Here is a 22,085-nt window from a genome sequence, read left to right as displayed (position 1 = left end):
TATGAAGGGGGCTCAACTCTGGACCCACAGATTGTGAGTCAGACACATTCATACTAAGCACACAACTATGTTGTTGAAGTCAGTAATAACACCAAATTGTATTTTTCCTAGTCATACAAATCTTAAGTCCTCCGAGCAAGATGGCTACTGAATTTCTTAATGAGGTGGTTAAAAACTCTTTACCTTTGACTTTCCCTCAGAACTAAGAGAGAGGTTGAGGTGGGAAGTTAACCTTAGCAGCATTACTGATGACCTCTGGCTTAGAATTTTGGACATTCAAAGAATTTTTATATTTGAAGTTTCAAATAGTTTCTTTAATGGAAAAAACTTGTTTTATTGCTATAAAGTCCTTTTCATATATTTATATAAGTGTGACTGGTCTCATAGGCAACCCTTTTCTGACTTTTGTACCTATTTATTTACTTTTTCTTAAAAAATTTCAAGTAAAGCTATTTATTTTAGAATCCCATATACAGTACCTCCACGATTTTCTATGATTTTCAGAGAAATAAATTATGTTTCCCTTAAATACTATGTGGTATTCATAAGTAATCGTTTGCAGTAAGTTCTTTTTGTCTGCTCATTTATATTTTTACAAATTTCATGTAAAAATTATGCCAAAAGATAAATATAATGTCAGGAGACAATAATTAAATAGGACAAAAGAGTGGAAATTTCCCCAGTAAGGCAAGACAGACAAGAGCATATTAAGATAGCCAGTTTTGCTCAATTGTGCGCATTTGGTACATATAAGGTTAAAGGTGTCGGGCTTCAGTTCTAGTTTCATCAGAATAGATGCTCATCAAAACGTCCGGCGGCCAAGACCAACAACCAACTATGGTGCCCAACCCTAGCAGTGGCCTCCCCAGTAAACAGTTTAAACTCACCGTCCCAGGCAGGGATCAATCTGCCGTCATGCGAATGTTAGGAAAACACGTTACCTCTGTAATAGCCAGGAGGCTATATTTGTGTATATGTAATATATTAGATATTACTTGTTTAAAACACATGACCTACAGGTCATTGTGGAAGTAAGAGAAGTGTGAGAACTGCCATAGTTATATTCTAAGCAGGATGCGATTGCCAAACCTCAGCAATGTAACATTTTTCATGAAGAGTAAACACAACCAAGCCCTGTGAGAAAGAAGTTGTCTGTGAGAACGGAACAAGTATCTTCCGGTATAAATGTTGTGTTTACTATAATTCCATAAATGCTGAGATACCTGTGTAAACTTTAGTATGAAATTGGATATTTGTATCAGTTCACTTTTAGATGTCATACGGAATGGTCATCCGACCAAACCATCTATACTCCTGTGATGGAGATGTTAACACTGTTCTTAAAGAATAAACTATTTTAAAGTTAACTTACTTAGACTTTACTTAACATACCAACTCTAATATATAACACATTTAAGATGACATTTGAAGAGAACCCAAATGTGTGTTAACAGCAGTAGCACACCAATATATATGGGTGTGATATTTTCAGATCTGAAGGAAGGGCCTCACCTCTGGTTAGTAAATAACCCTGAAGTAAGATGATGTCCTCACGATCTCCAGCGGTGTGGAAAAATAGCAGCTAAAAGCCCATACTTATAAATACTTGTCTATTCAAAGAATCTTCTTTATAAAGAAACTTTGAGGCTCAATTTCTCAAAACATAAAATATTTGGAGGAAAATTAGCTGCTTTTTTTTTAACTTTAACAGCTCTTTGTTACTCAGATATAAAAAGATAGGGAATTTTATAGACCACATTCCACATTTTGTACATTCACTTTTACCAAAAAAAAACTTGCAAATGAAAAATAGTGACTTTTAAAAGTAACATGTACATTGATAAAATAATGGTTTTTCAAATAAAAAAAATGGTTGAGAAACAAAAAAGGAAATACTTTGAAGAAACTCCAAAATAACATTGTTTAACAGGGGCCAGGTCATGCACCTTAATGGACCCCAGATTTGTAAAGTTAGGATAAATACAAATGACTTTTTTCATTTTTTATTTGTTCCTACGAGTATCCAAACATTTCGTTCCCTAAAACAGGGAGACTCACTAGTGGCTAGGAAGTCCCCCAAAAACCCAAACTGGCTGGGATTTTTATTCAAGTAAGCCAATCTTCCTCATCCAATGCAGGAGCAAGGGAGATGTCTCCCAACTCCTTATCTACCCACTGGGATGAGTAGGGTGATAGGGTCTGGGATGTACTTGGTATGTACCTGGTATTTGGTCAGTGAAAGATATTTGGTCAGTGAAAGAGACCTCCTTCCTCAAAAGGGAAGATGCAGTCCAAAATTAAATACTTGGTGTATGATGACAAATGGGAGGATGGAGGAAAACTTTTTTATATAGATTTCATTTAAAATAACGGAGCTCAGGAGTGTAGCTTACAAAAAAAAAAAAAAAAAATAGAGCTAGTCATTCCACCTTTCAAGCAGGCTCGCAATGACACATTACCATAGACAGGATGATTTCTGTCCCAAGGAGATGGGCTGGCTACACAACTACTTGAGTAACCACAATAAGCGCAAGAATTAGTGTTGAAAGCCTTGTATGTATAAATGTATGCTCTTTGGCACTACTAAACTCTTGCCTTCATTACCTGGCTGCCTTAAAAATTCTTCATAAAGGAAAAAATGAGAGAGGTGAATGCTCGAGTGCTTGGACGAGGATTGAAACTGGTAGACGAGAATGACCAGGAATGGGAGGTAAATCAGTTGTTGTTTGCGGATGATACTGTACTGGTTGCAGACGCGGAAGAGAAGCTTGGCCGATTAATGACAGAATTTGGAAGGGTGTGAGAGAGAAGGAAGTTGAGAGTTAATATGGGAAAGAGTAGGGTTATGAGATGTACGAGAAGGGAAGGTGGTTCGAGGTTGAATGTCATGTTGAATGGAGAGTTACTTGAGGAGGTGGATCAGTTTAAGTACTTGGGGTCTGTTGTTGCAGCAAATGGTGGAGTGGAAGAAGATGTAAGTCAGAAGGATGCAAAGTGTTGGGGGCAGTTAAGGGAGTAGTACAAAAATAGAGGGTTGGGCATGAATGTAAAGAAAGTTCTGTATGAGAAAGTGATTGTACCAACTGTGATGTATGGATCGGAGTTGTGGGGAATGAATGTGACGGAGAGACAGAAATTGAATGCGTTTGAGATGAAGTGTCTAAGGAGTATGGCTGGTGTATCTCAAGTAGATAGGGTTAGAAACGAAGTAATGAGGGTGAGAACGGGTGTAAGAAATGAGTTAGCAGCTAGAGTGGATATGAATGTGTTGAGGTGGTTTAGCCATATTTGAGAGAATGGAAAATGGCTCTCTGCTAAAGAAGGTGATGAATGCAAGAGTTGATGGGAGAAGTACAAGAGGAAGGCAAAGGTTTGGGTGGATGGATGAAGGAAGCTCTGGGTGATAGGAGGATAGATGTGAGAGAGGCAAGAGAGCGTGCTAAAAATAGGAATCAATGGCGAGCGATTGTGACGCAGTTCTGGTAGGCCCTGCTGCTTTCTCCGATGCCTTGGATGGCCGTGGAGGTAGCAGCAGTAGGGGATTCAGCATTATGAAGCTTCATCTGTGGTGGATAATGTGGGAGGGTGGGCTGTGGCACCCTAGCAGTACCAGCCGAACTCGGTTGAGTCCCTTGTCAGGCTGGGAGGAACATAGAGAGGAGACGTCCCCTTTTTTGTTTCATTTGTTTGATGCCGGCTACCCCACAAAATTGGGGGAAGTGCCTTGGTATATGTATGTACTAAAACTCTGCCTTCATTACCTAGCTGATTTAAAAATTCTTCATGAAGGAAGAGGTGGGAACTATACCATGGACTTTGCAAACTCTTGTCCGAGTTGGTACCTCAACCCTCTCAGCAGTTAGGCGTATGATCTACAGACTGTTTCACGAAGCCAAAAAGAGACAATTCTTCAACACCTCTTTCTTAGTTCTGTCAGTGCTAAAGCTGTCTTCAGTTAGCACCGCAGAGCCCCCACAGGAGTCAAAAGCACCTTCACTTGATTACCACGTAACACTTCACTAGGAGAGGGGACCGAATTGAGCTCCAACCTGCGGTCGTATCTTGACAGGTTCTGGGTTTTGGCCAGGAAATCGGACACAAAACGAAGAGGCCTCCATCCAACACTCAGCTACTCAGTCGACAACATGGCTAGAATAAGAAATCTTTTGAGTCAGATGTCTTGTCTCATGACTTTCTAAAAGGCTACAATGAGGTAAACAGAGACTTGACAACAAGGGTACGTCCCACTCCGGGAGCCTGAGGTCTTTGGGTGGGCAAGATTACTTGAAGCTCCTAATGAGCATAGATAACCCCCCTGAGGAGCAGAGATCCATGACCTTCAGTCAAAAGATTGTGCTCAAGGCTGAGCTGTAGCCTTCGACAGGCATTAATGAAAGGAATCTCTCTCAGAAAAGTTAGATGAGGAAGTTGTGCAATATGTGAGGAAGATGTTCAGGCTAGAAGTTTCCTTTTCTACAACACTAATAGCAGATGGCCCATTTTCCTTGACAGACAGCAAACAGAGGATTGTCACAGGTATCAAGACATTTGAGCAGTCCCTCGCAAAAAATCTTTCATTCAAAGGAAATGCTGAATAGTCTCCAACTGTAAAATGGAAGCAACTTCATGGACTGGTGGAGACAGCAGGGTCATCCTGAGAACTAGTGATCAACAATTGGTTGATTAGCCACTAAATCAGGCTGAATGGAGGGAAAGTGTAGGCATCCTCGAACACTATACCAATGGGTAATGAACAGGGAAACAAAACACAGGGCCCTTCCTATTAAGCCAGTGGTGAATAGGTCTATTACTACATTTCCCAGTGATCTCCAGAAAGTCAAGAAGCCTCACCAATAAGCAAGGATGTAGGGACCACTCCGATACTATGGCCTGGCAACTTGTGCTGTACTTAACAAGTGTCATATAAACTTAATCCACTTCCTATAGAAGGCAAGGGCGTTGCTCCGACAAATCTAGACTTGGGTGTCCCTCATTAGGTTGATGATGAATCTAGTCATGATACGGTAACTATTGTAATACGGATATGAAACTTGTATCTTCTGTTCATGATAAGCATGCCTAATAGGAAATCAATCCTTCCAATACACCTACAATTGCTGAAATAAAACTTTAGTTTCTATAACAAAATGCCTTCTTTTATAATACTTTCTTCTTACTCATACTGTATTGCTTTTTGATGATATTCATTTATTAATCCCTCTCCCACCAAAATTTGTTACTCTGCATGGACTCACCAAGGAAATAAAACAGGCATAACCCCATATAAAAAAGCAGAAGTGTATTTGCTACAAATCATACTTGAAAGCCAATGAAATGGTAAGAGTATGAAAACCATTCAAATGCCTTTATCTTTATACAAGTCAATTTTAGATAAATCATTGTAGGCCCTGAGGGAGCCAAAGGGCAACAGTATTTGACTCATACAATTAACTAGAAGACAGAAGAGGTGAGGGACAATACAGAATTACTAAGTGCGTTGATAATACAGCTATATTGCTTGACCAGGATAAGACCAGAGAAGATTAGAAGGGGAGTATTGAATGTGGCAACTGTAAAGTCATAGACACCTGAAAACAGTCTTGACTATGAAATCTGGAGCATACGAAACCAATCGATGACCAAATCTTGGGATGTGACATTACCAAATAAGGCAACAAACTAAGCGATATACTTGGTAGAAGTCGGAGGAAGATTTTAACATTCTTTGTCAAAAACCTGCTGCCCATACTCCATAGGTTAAACTTGTTTTATCATAGAAAAGCATCAAATAAAGGTCTGGCCTCGCAATTAAAAATAACAAAATTTTTATTAGCAATTGTGGGTATGACTATAATTTTGTGGCACAAAATTCAGCAGTCTACAGTTAATAGGGTTATGTAAGCCATATAAATATCCATGATTGCATGTTTTTAATAATATTAATTGGTGACCATATTCAAGCTTGTTCAAGTATAAAAATGGCAAGATTATTATGTAAAACAGAATAATCTGTAATTGGACATAATGAAAATATAGACCAACAATTTTTTATAGGCATATGTAGCCATATTCATCATTCACTGCTGATTGAAATTTGGGCTTCAACGCAAAATATGTAGGGCTGTTAATGTGCTACATTACCTACATACAGCAACTGGACCATGTGGGGGTCGGTAACTAGACAAAACTGCACTACATATTTAATCAACTCGATAGGTTAAAAACAACCATGCATTAGATCTTTTTGAACAGATGATCGTTTTAATCCTACTCTGGGAATAAGATACTGATTTTTATCCATTATATCATCCTATAAATACTTTGGTATTATTATGGAGATTAACTAGGTTAGAAAATAAAAATGGTAAATGTAGTAGTGAATGATAAGACACCATAAAATACATATAACTGAACTGATAATAGATAAAACAATAGGGTCTGCTAGTTGGTCAACACTTTCATTTACCTAAAGTTTAATGCAATGGTTTGGATACTAACCCAAAAGGTAAGTTAGTTGGACATGATATTCAACACAAATTAGAATAATCAACTTACTCAAAATCAGGGCTGTACTTCTTGACAATTGATGTAGCCAGAAATATCTGGATTGCCAAGTCTGCTATTTTTAGCCGATGTTTCCATACTTTGAGCTTATCTTGTTTACCAACAAGACGCCTGACAAGTTCAACTCCTTCATTGATGTCCAATTTTTTTACCTGTTAAGAAATATTCAATCATTTTTATTATTATTATTATTATTTGCTAAGCTACAACCCTAGTTGGAAAAGCAGGATGCTATAAGCCCAGTGGCTCCAACAGGAAAAATAGCTCAGTGAGGAAAGGAAACGAAGAAGAATAAAATATTTTAAGAAGAACAACATAATTAAAATAAATATCTCCTATATAAACTATAAAAACTTTAACAAAACAAGAGGAAGAGAATTAAAATAGAATAGTGTGCCCCTGTACACCCTCAAGCAAGAGAACTCCAACCCAAGACATTCCTACATTTACCAGTTGTTGTTGATAGACATTTGGGCATTTCGAAGATAAGAAACTACCCATATCAATATTAAACTTAATCAATATCAATACCTTGACTGCAGACACTGACAGCTTCTGACAAAAATTGATAAAAACTGTAGTAATAATTGATGGTAAACAATAACGTAGATGAGAAATACCTAGTTAAATGAAATGTATTTGCAATGTGGATATTACAAAGGATTAAGACTATTTAAGCAGTGAAAATTCTAGTGAAGATGTTGGTAGCGAGGCTGAGGAGAAATGTAAAAAGATAATACTGTGTCAGTTAGAGATTATGTCTGTGATATAAGCAACAGTATTAGTCTTTATAATAAAGCCACTACAGGAGAGTGTTGAGTGAGAAATAAGATCACACCACTTATTTGTGGATCTTGATGAGACATTTGGCAGAGAAAGTAAACAGAATTAACCCTTTGAGCTCCAACCCTTCATCAAATGAGGACTTTTTTGGGGACATGTTACTAAAGTCATTTTAGCACAAAATCTATACAAGATAGGACTTTACAGCATTCTCTATGACAGCTGATTAACTGTTCTTTCCACTGATATATATAGTCATATATTTTGTAAAATTTTCATATCAAAGAAAAAACCGGCAATTACAGGAAGTAAATTATGTGATATGACGTCGAAGGGACTAGTTTTCCCCCGCGTACATTACGCCTTATAGTTTTCAAAGGATTACATGGGAATTACAAAGACAGAGGATCACAGGAAGACTTATCAAAATAATGATGTGGCTCTACCATAAGAGTTTAAAATAAATTTTTGTGTCTATTAAGGATTAATTCTGAGCTCTTTTGTATTTTAGTAGTAATAGAGGAAAGCATAGCGGCGAGCAGGAGAATGGGAACCCCCAAGCTTGTTCCCGCAGATGACAATATTTTAAAATAGTAAAATATGAGGGTTTTAAACTGTAGAATCTGAAGTTTTTAGAACTGTAGAACATGAGGGAGGTGGTGGAAATAGACAAGTGGAATGGAGAGAAAAATGAAAATGAAAATAAGCAAAACAAAGCTAATAGTGCATGGAAAGTAAGAATAGGTTTGACACTCACCTCCTCTACAAACTCATTTCGTTCAAACTTATACAACAGAACAAAGTGAAGATCAACAAAATGGTTATGATCTTCTTCTGTGTAGAGTGGAACCACCATTCCTTCTGACTGTAAATGTATACATCTGTAAAAAAGGGAAAGCATGTTATTTTTCTCTAATTTTAGCCCTGAATGTTAAAAAATGTCTTCAATACATTCCCTTGTTAAAGTTGGGTGTGACATCCTAGGAGACAAGAGCACTTCAAAGAAAATCACTATGAAACGCACCTCTCTTATCTTGAGATAGCCTTTATTAGCCAGACAACTATAAGAAGGTGGAGCAAACAATTTATAGAAATGTATTCCCACATGATTTAAACCATAAAAAAATTAGAAAAATCATGAGTTATCAAAACTTACCTGAAGCACACTCTTAGCACAAGCAACGCTAACTTTTCACATCGTGACTCGACCATCGTATCCACTCTCACACGAATCACCTCCCATGTTTCGCTTGTAACATAATTTATGGCTGGAAAAAAATTGTAAACAGTGAAATAAAAATTGCAACTAAATATTTCAGATTCCAACACAAAACTTTATAAGAATGCTAATAGCAGCAAGAAGACAGCCTTGGGAGTCAGGTTTCTAATCTAAACAGTTGTCAATAAACATTTTGAAATTCTACAACACACTACTGTAACAAGAAAATATATCCCTTATATAGCTTCTCAAGACTAAGTGAATTAATCTTTTAATAAAAACAATATGTCTTTAAACCAGCAACAGTATTACCTTCTTCATCTGTGATTTCTTCCTCAGAGAGAATAGTTTTGGTCTGATGACCCCATGGATCAGAAACGAGCGGTAATAACGTTCGGCAAAGGGGCTCTAAAACTGAAACCTTCGAGCAGCGTTGTAACGTTACACCTAATCTGGTTTTTACTATCTGGGCAAGTCCTGGCCACTGTCCTTGAAGAACCAATCTTAAACTCCATCTGTAAATGCAAAAAGGTATCAGTCAAAAAACTGGAAAAACCCGAAACCTTTTAAAAGAAAATATTGTTTTTCCTGTGTCATAATACACAGTTTTTTTTATGAAAAATAATTCCAAAAATCACCCTGCATCTAACACTAAGATAAAGATGAGTAGGGGAGTTTGACAATCCTCAAACATCCCTGTAATGACATACAAACACTCACCAGACATGAAATATAAGCCTACAATTATCATTCATATATAATAAATTAATGCACTTTAATTAATGAAGGTAAAAAGATATTTGTATTTGTTTTGGTGAGCAGTTGAATACTCCTAAAGATGCTAATGCCATTTACACATAAACATACCAACTAATGTTATCCAAGCAGACAATGCTAGGTTGCATTAGTTGTTTATGCACTACTTATCTACTTTCTCAGATTTTGTTGATATTTTGTAATAAAGCAATATTTGGTAAAGACTTTCTTTCATAGATACCGAAAAAATACGGATTGTTTTTGCTGAACATAACCTTAAAAAAACATCTCACTGCAAGTTAAGTGCAATGTTACCAAGTTAGCTTTATAGTAACTAGATCTAAAGTCAAACAAACAACAGAAGATAATATTCCACCTTGTGAAATTTCTAGAGAATTCTTGGTTTCATCAATAATTAATTTTGTACGTAAATTTATACAAGGAATTTGGGAAATACCAAAATTTTACTTCTCTACCTCAATTTGATCAGGAGCCTTTGACAACACTGCTTGCATCTAAATGGTAGCAAATATCACTGGTTTTGTGGATTTTTAATGAATACATAATAAAATTGGGTTAACAAATGTACAGCTAATTAATATTTAGCAATCACATTTCACAATACACCCTATCATGTACAAATAAATAATTTTAAACAAAGGCAGAAAACAAAGTAAATGCGCAGGAAGTAGGGCAGATGTTGCCGACCTATGACTTTATCTCCCTGATACATGGGTAGTGTGGGAAGCAGTTCAAGCAGCTTTCCTCATTGTTTGGTATGTGCTACTCCAAGCATAACCCAAGCACACATGTACAGTACTGAATCTGTTTCCATGTCAACAGGTAGGCTACACTGGGGAGAGGGGACGCAGAGTGAGAACCAGTCTGGTGCGGTTACATCACCTGCCACTACTACCTTTAGGCGAGACAAGCTCTCAGGCTATGTATGGGAAATAAGACTACCCAGAGTAAGTCGGTCAAAGACCACTTACGTTCGAGTCCCACTCCTGAGTGGGCAACCCTCACTAGGCCCACCTGCCATGGTAAGCCTACCTCAACCATGGCGGACGTCGATACGCCATAAGACGTCCAACAATTTCTTTTTCTAATAATCTTAGTCACATAAATGTCGCCCCGAGTGTCCGCTCTCCCCGTGTGTAAATATTTTATTAGTTACAAGTTAATTCCATTACATACAGAAGAATTATGAGTTTCTAGCTGGCTTTTAAATGATTTCATCAATCAGATGAAATCATTTAAAAGCCAGCTAGAAACTCATAATTCTTCTGTGTGTAGTCTCAAGATTTAAAGTTCTATTTCACTAAGTTTTGAAGAAGATTTATGCTCATTTTTTATGTGAAAATTAACTTAGACAATAAATCCTCTTAGGATGTAACAATCGTCTCATTCACTGCCTCCTCGCATCATACATTATAATGTAATTATCCACGCCATGTGACGACCCAAAACATGAAAATTTACTGTGCCAGACGAAAATTCCCACAGTAGCCAACTAGGAATTGCTGCTAATGATATTGTAAAAACCTCAATTTTTTTTTTTTAATTCCTTAGCTAAATATAGGGTGCATCTTATTACTGGTAGCATTTTATGACACAAGAAATACGAAAAATTGCAGTGTCTCCAGATATACTGTACAAAAACCTTAGTCTCATAGGCAAATAGTTTTAGATATTAACAGCTCTTAAGTTTCTGCTACTATTTCAGATATAATTTTACCCCCTGTGAATACCATACATGGTCCAGTATGCAGCAAAAGTCTTGCAACCCAATTTGAGTGTTTATATTCAAAAGTCACTAATTGGCAACTCTTCTTCACACATCTAACGACACTAGTTTACAATGACGAAACATGTTGCAACTGTTCAATGAAAGATACAGTTCACTAAGCATGGTTTCAAGGTATCAATACAATAATCCTTCAACATATTGCTGTTCATCTAAGTACATCACAGATTTATAAATATAAACCTATATCACCGTTTTCTGAGGTCAAATAAGTTTTATGTTTTGCCTATTTAATTATTTTAAATTATAAAGTCATTTTTGGGACTAAAAAATTAATAAAGTAAATTACAGTACAGTAACATCGTATATATTAACTGCTAAAGTAACACTTACCATCCAGCATATTGTGCAAGTAGCAAATTTTCATTCGTAAAAAATAACTTGGTCATGTATCTCATGTATCGTGAGCTCATCCAATTTTTTGAGACCAACTCATAACAAACTAACCTCTTTATCCCAAATTCTAGTTTAATTAGTTAGAACCAAGAGAGAATTAATGATAAAAGTATCATCATTGAATGAAAAATGATATTTTTATTATAAAATAATTTTTAAATATACTTACCAGGTAGTTACATATATATAGCTTAAATCCCGCGTTTCGTTGCGCGCACGGCAGAAATTCAAATTTCGCGGCAATCGCTGCCATGACAGTAGGTGGTCATACATGAGCGCCATCTCTCATAGGTTACTAGAACTATTCCCAACATTCTTCAGAAATTCCATGCCCCTGTTTTCAGAGGGGAGGAGGGAGGGCCCTTTTATATATGTAACTACCAGGTAAGTATATTTAAAAATTAAGTTTATAATAAAAATACCATTTTTAAATATGCAACTTCCCTGGTAGTTACATACAAGGTTTCCAGACTTGCATCTAGACCGGTTCTGGAAGCCATATCTTTAAGCTGTTATGTATATATAGCTGATTGACACCATTGGTGGCGGGTAGAAAACCTCATCCCATCGGGAATTCGTATAATTATTAATAGCTACAATTAGTAGTACCAATAATCTGGTTATAACCTGATAAGGAAGCTGGCTTCATAGTTATTCTGCCTCATTTGTCTGCATTCCTTAAGAGACTCAGCAATCTACTCAGGGAGCAGTAAAAGTCTCTGCGGGGCTGCCACAAGGTCCTCGACCTTAGCGTGGCTAGACCTCCGCCCTTGCTACCCTGGCATAGCCATGGATAATGAATCTGACCACCTACTCCAAAGTTAAAAAACACACATCATAAAAAAAACTAACTTGACTTGCATCCCAGACTGTGGAAGGCTGCAACAACCTTCACAGAGAGCCTGTGAACACAAGAAAAAAAAGGCAAGGGTATATAATAAATAAAGGTTATAGGAAAGAGGCAGTAGACCCTTCTCCAACTACGACGCTGGAGGTGACAAAAGGACCCAGGGAACAACAATCTTCATACTGTGTCTGGACATCCTTGAGATAACAGTTTGTGAAGATTGATTTACTTTGCCAGAAAGTAGCCTCCAAAATTGACTTCATTGACCTATTGTGCTTGTAAGCCACAGAAGTTGCTACAGCTCTAACCTCATGTGGTCTTACCTTAAGGATAGGGAAAACTTCTAGTGAGCTTCCCTTATCAAATCCTTAATGAAAAAAGCCAGGGTATTCTTTGATAAAGGCAAAGAGGGCTTTTTTAACTGAGCATCAGAGGTTGTCTGCTTGTCCTCTCAGGTGTTTGGATGCATGCAGATAAAAATTTTAGAGCTCTACTGGACAAAGGCCTCTCTCCTTTTCCCATCCAATGAAGTGAGATAGCTCTGGGATGGTAAAAGATCTTGGCCAAGGTCGATAAGGATTCTCGTTTTTGGCGAGAAAGCCTAACTGAAGGGAGCAAACTGCATTGTCTCCATTAAAGCTCACCTTGTTGAAGGCTTGTAACTCTCCCATTCTTTTGGCTGTAGCCAATGCAATTAGGAAAAGTGTTTTCTTGGTAAGATCCTTCCAAGACGCCTTGTCCAAGGGTTCAAAGCTACTTGAGGTTAAAAAAGGCCAGGACTACATCCAGGATCCAAGAGGAGGTTGGATTGTCCTTCCTCTTAGTCATCTCAAAAGATCTAATGAAATCTGAAAGATCCTTGTTACCTGACACATCAATGTGTCGGTGATGAAAGACGGAGGCTAGCACGCTGCGGTAACCCTTGATGGTAGGCACAGTCAGCTTCTTTCTTGTACGCAGATACAACAGAAAATCTGCTATATTGGCTATAGAGGTACTGGTAGAGGAAAGTTTGTTATTCCTGCACCATACTCTAAATATGTCCTACTTGGATTGGTAAACCCTAATAGTGGTAAAGTTCTGGGGGTATCTACCAGCCACTCCATCATCTCCACAACCCAAGGTCTCATGGGCCAAAATGGAGTTATCAGGGTCATGCGGACGCTGGGCGATTCCCTGAATTTTTTCAGGACTCTGTCCAGGATCTTGAATGGAGGAAAAGCGTACAGTTTAGACCCTCCCAGTTCAGAAGAAAAGCGTCCACTGCGGCTGCTTCCTGGTCTAGGACTGGAGAGTAAAATACCGGCAATCTCTTTGTCATAAGTGTGGCGAAGAGGTCTATGGAGGGTTGACCCCACAACATCCAAAGGCTGGTGCACACCTCGTGATGCAGGGTCCACTCTGTAGTTAGAACTAGCCTTCTTCTGCTCAGCAGATACGCCCTGACGTTTTTCTCCCCTTCTATGAAGCGAGTAATCAGGTTTATGTCCCTCGCTTTTGCCCAGAGAAGCAGATCTCTCACAGCCTCGTAAAGTGAGGCCGAATGAGTGCCTCCCTGCTTTCTGATGTAAGCCAACACAGTGTGTTGTCTGTGTTGATCTGAACCAATCATCCTCGGACTTCCTTCTGAAAGTGAATGAGGGCTAGGTGAATGACCACTAGCTCTTTGATATTTATGTGCCATGTCCTCTGAGACTCTACCCACAGACCCCTGTTCGAGAATCGTATGCGTCAAACAGGGACGAAATCGAATTTTCGAATTAGTTCAGACAGATCAGACACTTGATGCGCGCCGTGTGCGCGAACTGAACCGTGTACTGATCGCTGCGAGGGATCGTCAACTGTAGTCGGGTGACCACCAGGGGAAAATTCCTGCGGAATTTCTGGCGCGCCTTGTGTGCGATCTGAACCGATTCTCATCCCCAGATAAATGATATTCTGTGAGGGTGTTAGTTGAGATTTGGCCAGGTTTACCATCAGACCTAACTGTTGCATTAAGGACATTGTCATTTGAAGAGCTTCCAGACACTTTACTTGTGATTCTGTTCTGAGTAGCCAGTCGTCCAGGCACAAAAAAATCCTTACTCCCTTTAGGTGAAGCCACCGAGCCACGTTGGACATCACCCGGGTAAAAAACGTAGGGAGCCGTGCTCAGTCCAAAATAGAGTGCTTTGAATTGATAAGTGGTCTTGAGGAACATGAAACTTAAAAATTTTCTGTGGTCCGGGTGTAACGGGATATGGAAATACGTGTCCTGCAGATCCAATGACACCATCCAGTCTCCCTGACTGGTGCCTGCAAGGACTGACACTGAAGTTTCCATGGCAAATTTTACTTTCCCGACGAACTTGTTCAATGGACTGACGTCCAGGAAAGGTCTCCATCCCCCCCGAGCTTTTCGGAACTAGGAAAAGTCTGTTGAGAAACCCCTCTGAGGTGGTGTCCTCTACCACTTCTATGGCTGATTTCGACAGCATAAGGTTCACTTGCTCTTGAAGAGCTGTTGCCTTGTTCCCTGAGTGGGTTATTGTCAACTCCAAGGGTATCGACGACATGGGAGGTACTCTCAGGAAGGGGATCTTGTATTCCTCGAGGACATTGATCGTCCAGATGTCCGCGCCCCCTTTGGCTCCACTCAAGCCAAAAGTGGGAAAGCCTGGATCCCACTAGTGTCTGGAGATTGCAGGTCTCACTTTCTTGATTTGGTTTGCTGTCTTGGGAATCTGCGAGCTTGACCTCCAGCCGCAATCCTCTGAGTTCCCCTTGAAGGGGCTCTCCCACGAAAGGGCTGACGAGTGGGGGGAGCCTCCTTTTGTTTCCTTGCTAAAAAGCTAGCTTGGAGGACTTTCTTAGCAGTCCTAGAGATAAGATCTTGCGTAGCCTGTTGAGCCAGAGCTGCCGACAAATCTTTCACTAAGTCCGGAGGGAAAAGATGATTACCCAACGGAGCAAATAAAAAATTCAGATCTGTGAACAAGGGACAAACCTGAAGATAAGAAGGAACAAAGCATAGCCCTCTTTTTAAGAACTCCTGCCGTGAAAAGGGCGGAAAGTTAGGAGGAGCCATCCCTCACGGCCTTATCCAGACAGGCAATCAGATGCATCTGCGAGAGCTCCGAGAGTCCAGTCCATAAGGCTGAAGACTTCTATAGTCCTAATAATTCCCTTCAGCAGATGGTCCATTTCAGAATTGGACCACATAATCTTTGACTTGCTCATGGCTGATCTGCGTAAGGAGTCAACAAGTCTGGAGAAGTCTCCCTGGGAGGAGGCAGGCACTCCCAAATCGAGAACTTCCCCAGTCGAATACCACATACTAGATCTGGAGGCCAGTCTAGTTGGAGGAAAGGAAAAGGAGGCCTTCCCTAGATCCTTCCTCTTGGACGTCCATTGGATGAGAGTTGAGAAAGCTCTCTTAACCGATCTAGCAAGAACCATCTTCTTGAAGGAGGATGTTTTTCGGGCTCTGCCCTTCAAAAACTGAAAGGGCGGGCTCTGAGGCATAGGTTGAGTAAAGTCCTCTGGATAGAGAGATGTTAAAACTGTCAGTAGCTTTTTAAGGTCAGCTGACAGCAGCAAATCCTGAGATTCGTCCTCTAAAACTTCGGCTAAAGGAACATCGATCTCCGGAGTCGAATGGGTAAGAGACAAAACCGCGTCATCCTGTCGGTTATTGTCTTCCATAAAGAACTCATCCTGTCCTGATGGAACATCGTAAAGGATACCATCCAATTGTGAAGAAGCATCACGTTTACATTCTGTAAGTCTAGAGGGAGAGACAGGTTCCAGTGCTTCCAGCATAAGTCCATCATGCTCTAAGGAAGCATCAACATCGTGACCCCCATGCTGCGAGGGTAAGTCCTGCTCGCGTGCGTTCAGCGTGTGTTCAGCATGCTGTATGTCAACAGCGTGACACAAGGGAGCATTAGCTGCGCGTTCAGAGAGTCGCGAAGGAGAGACAACTACTTGTCTATCATGCAGCGAGGACAAGTCCTGACTGCATGAGTCCAGCATGCGTCCAGAATGCTGCATGCGTCCAGATTACTGCAGGCATCCATGTTGCCGTGAGGTTCCAGCGTGCCGCATGCGTCCCGCATGCTGTATGTTTACAATGACGCGAAGAAGCGTTAGTATCGCGTCCAGCAAGTCGTGAAGGAGACAACTGTTTGTCTATCATGCTGTGGGGACAAATCCAGACTGCATGCTTCCAGCATACAGTAGACCCCCGGGGCGTCCCCAGCTTACGTGTTTTTCACGTTACATTTTTCCCCACCTTACGGCATCGAATTCCAAAACTCAAACTTGGCGTTTTTTACGCGTACGACTGTGCGAGTCACTAGCCTACCACCATGCTCATATGTCACTGTATACGTCACTAAGAAGCTGGTCTGCTATTGGTCGGCGTCACGGCGTCACTAAGATGCCGATACGCTACTGGCCGAAATCCCTCCCACAATGCCTGAGATGCTGCATCTCTCTCTCTTTGCTATACGCACGCTCAGTTCAGAATCTCGTGTGCGTTTCATAAAGACTTGATCTCGTGTGAGTGCTTGTGATATTGTATTTTTTGTGCATTTTAGTGCTTAATTATAACTTTAATTCGTTAGCCCTGGGTCCCAAGATTGCTGGTGATGTTAAAGGGAGAAGTAAGAAGATGATTACTATGGAAACGAAGCTGGAGATAATAAAGAAATACGAAGAAGGAATGCGCATCGTTACCCTCGCTAGTATGTATGGCCGTAACCAGTCTACGATTGGTACAATTATCAAGAACAAGGAAGCCATTAGAGCAAGTAAGTCTTCTAAGGGCATGACTGTTCTTGAAAGTGGAAGGACCTCAATCAACGACGAGATTTAGAGACTCCTTCTTCTATGGATTAAAGAGAAGGAAATCGCTGGTGATACACTCAAGCAATTGGTAATTTCGCACAAGGCGAGCGCCATCTTTGCCGATCTCGTGAAGCCCAGAGAGACGTCGGAGACGAAGGAACGTCGCAGCAAGCCCCCCAAGAGTTCAAGGCTTCTCATGGGTGGTTTGATCGTTTTAGGAAGAGGACTGGTATTCACTCAGTCGTCAGGCATGGAGAGGTGGCCAGTTCTGACAAAAAAGCAGCAGAAAAATTCCACAAGAAGTTTGAGAAAGTAATTTTCAGAAAAGGCTACATTCCTCAGCAAGTGTTTAACTGTGATGAAACTGGCCTTTTCTGGAAGAAAATGCCCCGCCGTACATATATCACAACTGAAGAAAAGAAACTTCCTGGCCATAAACCGATGAAGGGCAGACTTACGCTCCCATTTTGTGCAAATGCCAGCGGGGACTTAGAAGAAATTAAGCCCCTACTGGTATACCACTCAGAGAATCCTCGTGCCTTCAAGGCACAAAATATTACGAAGGAGAGGCTCTCGGTATTTTGGAAGTCTAATGCCAAGGCCTGGGTCACGAGGACCATATTTATTGAGTGGATAAACGTCTGCTTCGGTCCTGCTGTCAAGAACTTTTTAGAAGAGAACAATCTTCCTCTTAAATGTCTCCTGGTACTGGAAAATGCCCCTACACACCCTCCTGGCCTCGAGGACATCATTCATCCTGACTTCTCCTTCATCAAGGTTCTCTACCTGCCACCAAACACCACCCCTCTCCTCCAGCCTATGGACCAGCAAGTGATTGCCAACTTTAAGAAGCTTTACACGAAGCATCTGTTCAAAAGATACTTCGAAGTGACCGAAAGCACTCAACTCACTCTCCGTGAATTTTGGAAGGGGCATTTTGACATCGTTCAATGCCTGAAGATGATCGACAAAGCTTGGAATGAGGTTTCACGGTGCACCTTGAACTCCTCATGGAAGAAACTGTGGCCAGCTGTTGTGGCAGAACGAGACTTCGAAGGTTTCGATCCCTCAATCGAAGACGAGGCCGTTGATGATCCTGCCCCTGAGGGTGATGTTGAGGAAATAATTTCAATCGGGAGGTCCATGGGGCTTGTTGTCGATAAGGCTGACGTCCATAACCTTATCGAGGAGCACAGGGAGGAGCTTACGACTGAAGACTTGAAGGAGTTGGAGGCAATGCAGTTGACCATCATTCAAGAAGAGCACATCTCTAGTGGTGGCGAGGACGGGGGGAGACTGAAGAAACGACATCAGCAGAAATAAGGGAAGCTATCGGTTGGTATGAAAACATTAAGAGTTTCATTGGAAAAAAAAAAACACCCAGAAAAATTTCACACAGGTCGTCATATGGAGAGTGTTAATGACAAGTGTATGAGTCTTTTTAGAAATATGTTGAGGAATCATCAGAAAAAGGCTTCTTTGGATAGATATTTCTCCAAAAGAGAAGTGTCAGAAAGCAAAGATGATAATAGTGATTCTATTTATAAAAAAAAAAAAAATTTTAATTTCTAAAAAAAAAAACTAAAATAAAATTTCAAAAGACGAAAATGATAAAAAGCAGCATTTTTAATTTTAAGTGTTTAATAGTAAGAATAAATTTATTATTAAGTGTACATAACATAATTAGCATTGATACGTTTTCATATCTACCGTCTCCTCCCCCCGCTGCCTAAACCCACTACCAGCTCACGTCACATCACTCCAAAGGCAAATAAAATTTAATTTTTCCTTTACAGTACAGTATATAATTTTTATTCATCCTGTAATGTTATTTAATTATATACTGTACAGTACATGTATATTATATATAAGTATACTGTAGTACAGTGCTTACTATATTATTTTGTTACGTACTAATTTTCAACGTTTTAACCTGGGGTTTTGCATGCATTAGCTATTCTATTGCCAGCCATACGACATTTTCACCATACAATACCAACTCTGAAACGGATTAATGTCGTATAGCGGGGTCCTACTGTACGTCCAGACTGCTGCCTGTGTCCAGGTTGCTGTAAGCTTCCAGCGTGCTGCATGTGTCCAGCATGTCACGAGGGAGAACCTTGCCGCCTCCCGAAATGCGTATGGATTGCTGCAAGGGAGCGTCCATGAGCGCTGCAGCTCGCGTGCGTTCTTGCCGCGAGAGCACGCTCGGAACTAAGACGTACGAGATTCTGACACGGAGGAGCGTCCTGCTCGCATGTGTACAGTATGCGTTCAATTCGCGTGCATCCAGCATGCTGTGAGGGAGCGTCCATGAGCGCTGCAGCTCGCGTGCGTTCTTGCCCCGAGAGCGCGCTTGGAACTATGACGTTCGCGAACCTGACGCGGGGAAGCGGTCCACTCGCATACGTCCAGTAAGCGCATGCGTACCACATGCTACATACGTCCCGCATGCTGCATGCGTCCAGCATGCCGTGAGGGAGCAAGAAGGTCAATGTCGCGTCCCGAAAACACGTCCAGATTGCTGTGAGGGAGCAATCTCAACGCTCGGTCCCATGACGAGCCACTCTCTTTCCTAGCGGGACGGGAAAACGAAAAACGCCAGTCTCGCGTCAACCGACAGCAAGGATCACACTTTTACCTCGCCTTTCCAATGGCGAGGGTGAACGTACTGGGATACACCAGCATCGCTCGAGGGGACATTCATTCGCTGATCAAGGTCTGACCATCTCCCTTCGCCTTTCGACTTTCCTTCTCCCAGGGGTTGGGGAGCATGGAAGTGGTCCCGGGATAGGAGTATGACGGACACGAACGAACGCACCCTCCAATGCACTGTGTTATTTTACATGTCACTGAACACTCGCACTTTTAGCTATTTCACATTAGATCTTAATAAACCTTCCCGTTGCGAGAGATTATACTCTTTCGCCAAGGGCTAGAAAGAAAATACAAAAGGTTATATGATTAATATTAGTATTCTCAAAATCAAAATATTGAATAACGATACAAGAATTGTGAAACAAAAAAGATTGTCAAGAGTACCACGAAGCGTAATTATTGACTGTATGCTCGTGAAATCTCTATATAAATTGAAAATTAACAAAAGGAAATATACTAATAGGACAAATATAAACTTAAAAATAATATATTTCCCTACATATAAAAATTAAAATACTTATGCTTAGTAAGTTAATATTTTAAACATTTCTTGCAAGAAAAAGAAAATAATTCACATACTGTATTGCAAGTCATACTAAGAAGATTACGTCACAGGATTGTGACGTCATCGCGATGGCGGACTGTTCTTCTTCAAGGCATTTAGATCTCACTCTACTAAGAGTCTATGTTACATAAATGTGACGTCATAAAGAGTTTATGTTTAAATGTTTTACCCTTCCATTATATCTTTAAGAGTATTGTTCGTTAGTTAATAAAGTAGGGGGAAAACAAATCCTTGATCCCATCCATTTCAATTTTACGAACATAGAAAAGAAAACAAATACATACATGCCCTCTGCTACATTCTATGAGGGACTCAAGAGCAGCTTGAAAGCCGATCTAACCCTACAAACAAAGTTTAACAACAGAGGAGCAATCTTGAAAATCGAGGTAAATCAAACTGTCCAAGTTGGACCAACAAAAAACTATCTTGATCAATATCTTCGATGGTTGAAAGGCAGCGAAAGCCATTAACAATAATCAGACAAAAGGTACTTCACTAAATTGTAGAATAAAGTAATATATCAGCGAAACGAATTCCTAGGTGTTGACTCAATCAACGGCAGGGAATTTCTGAAGAATGTTGGGAATAGTTCTGGTAACCTATGAGAGATGGTGCTCATGTATGACCACCTACTGTCATGGCGGCGATTGCCGCGAAATTTGAATTTCTTCCGTGCGCGCAACGAAACGCGGGATTTAAGCTATATATATGTAACTACCAGGGAAGATACATATTTAAAAACAGCTGTTTTGTTATGAATAACCGGATTGGGTAACTACACTTGTGTTGCATTTCAATAATCATACGATAGTAAACAATTACCGGAGCTGCTACAAACAACGTTAAGCAATATAAATTTAGTGAATTCACAAGGATTTCCCCAACTTGTATCACATTAGGTAGTAGGTTGGCCAGGGCACCATCCACCCTTTAAAATATCACAAATTTTAAGCAATTTGTATTTTTCCTAACAGTATTTACCCCGAACTACTTTCTTAGGAGTATCTGGGATCTCCTCCCAACCGACCAGAATTTTGTGTAGTTTACCCTACTCCCGTTTTCTATGCGGGGTAACCTCTGGCGGAGTGATACGCGCCCAGAGACGACCCAGGGTTAGAGAGCATGCTTGCTCAGGTCTCGATCTCCAGTAAGTTTTTGACAGATAGGTTTCTACTAAGTCCTGTAAGGCACTCGGGGTAGGATGGGCGGGCCATAACCCGAAAGTAGTTCGAGGTAAGTACTGTTAGGAAAAATACAAATTACTTAAAATTTGTGATAAGAGTACTTACGTCGAACTACTTTTTTAGGAGACTTATACCTTAGGAGGTGGGAGTGTCCCACAGGACCCAGAGACCGTGATGAGGAGAGAAAAGGGAAACCTAGATAGGAGGCTAGGTTCTGCTAACCTCCCAAGAGAAAACACGAGAAATAGGGAAAACTACCCAAAAAACTATCTTAGTGTCTGAGTAACTCACCTCAGTAAAAATCCTTGGAGACGTATTCATTCACTGACGATGTATCCCATGGCAGTTAAAGGATTCTAGGGTCATATCAGGGAAGGTAATAGGGGAACAGAGGGGGTAAGGAAGGAACCTGTGTCTCTTGGACTTACTGCCCGTGGTTTCCCTGGGGCTACACCTTTAAATCTTTTGAAGCGGGG

At 40.4% G+C, this 22,085-nt stretch overlaps 1 protein-coding gene across 3 annotated transcripts in view; it reads right to left on the bottom strand.

Annotated features, from left to right (window-relative positions):
- LOC137658559 (serine-rich adhesin for platelets-like) overlaps positions 1-22,085 on the bottom strand; it is an 88,507-nt gene that overhangs the window by 31,853 nt on the left and 34,569 nt on the right. For all 3 annotated transcript variants that reach the window (XM_068393446.1, XM_068393445.1, XM_068393448.1), the window contains exons 3-6: positions 8,879-9,081; positions 8,504-8,615; positions 8,105-8,228; positions 6,556-6,716 (exon numbers count right to left, since the gene is read on the bottom strand). In XM_068393446.1, coding sequence (XP_068249547.1) covers positions 6,556-6,716; positions 8,105-8,228; positions 8,504-8,615; positions 8,879-9,081 — 600 coding nt within the window. The remainder of the gene's footprint in view (positions 1-6,555; positions 6,717-8,104; positions 8,229-8,503; positions 8,616-8,878; positions 9,082-22,085) is intronic.

This window comes from Palaemon carinicauda, chromosome 19, assembly GCF_036898095.1.
Source record: "Palaemon carinicauda isolate YSFRI2023 chromosome 19, ASM3689809v2, whole genome shotgun sequence".
Taxonomy (NCBI): Eukaryota; Metazoa; Arthropoda; class Malacostraca; order Decapoda; family Palaemonidae; genus Palaemon; species Palaemon carinicauda.
The sequence above is the reverse complement of the archived record's forward strand: the minus strand, read 5'-3'. Positions and strand labels throughout refer to the sequence as shown.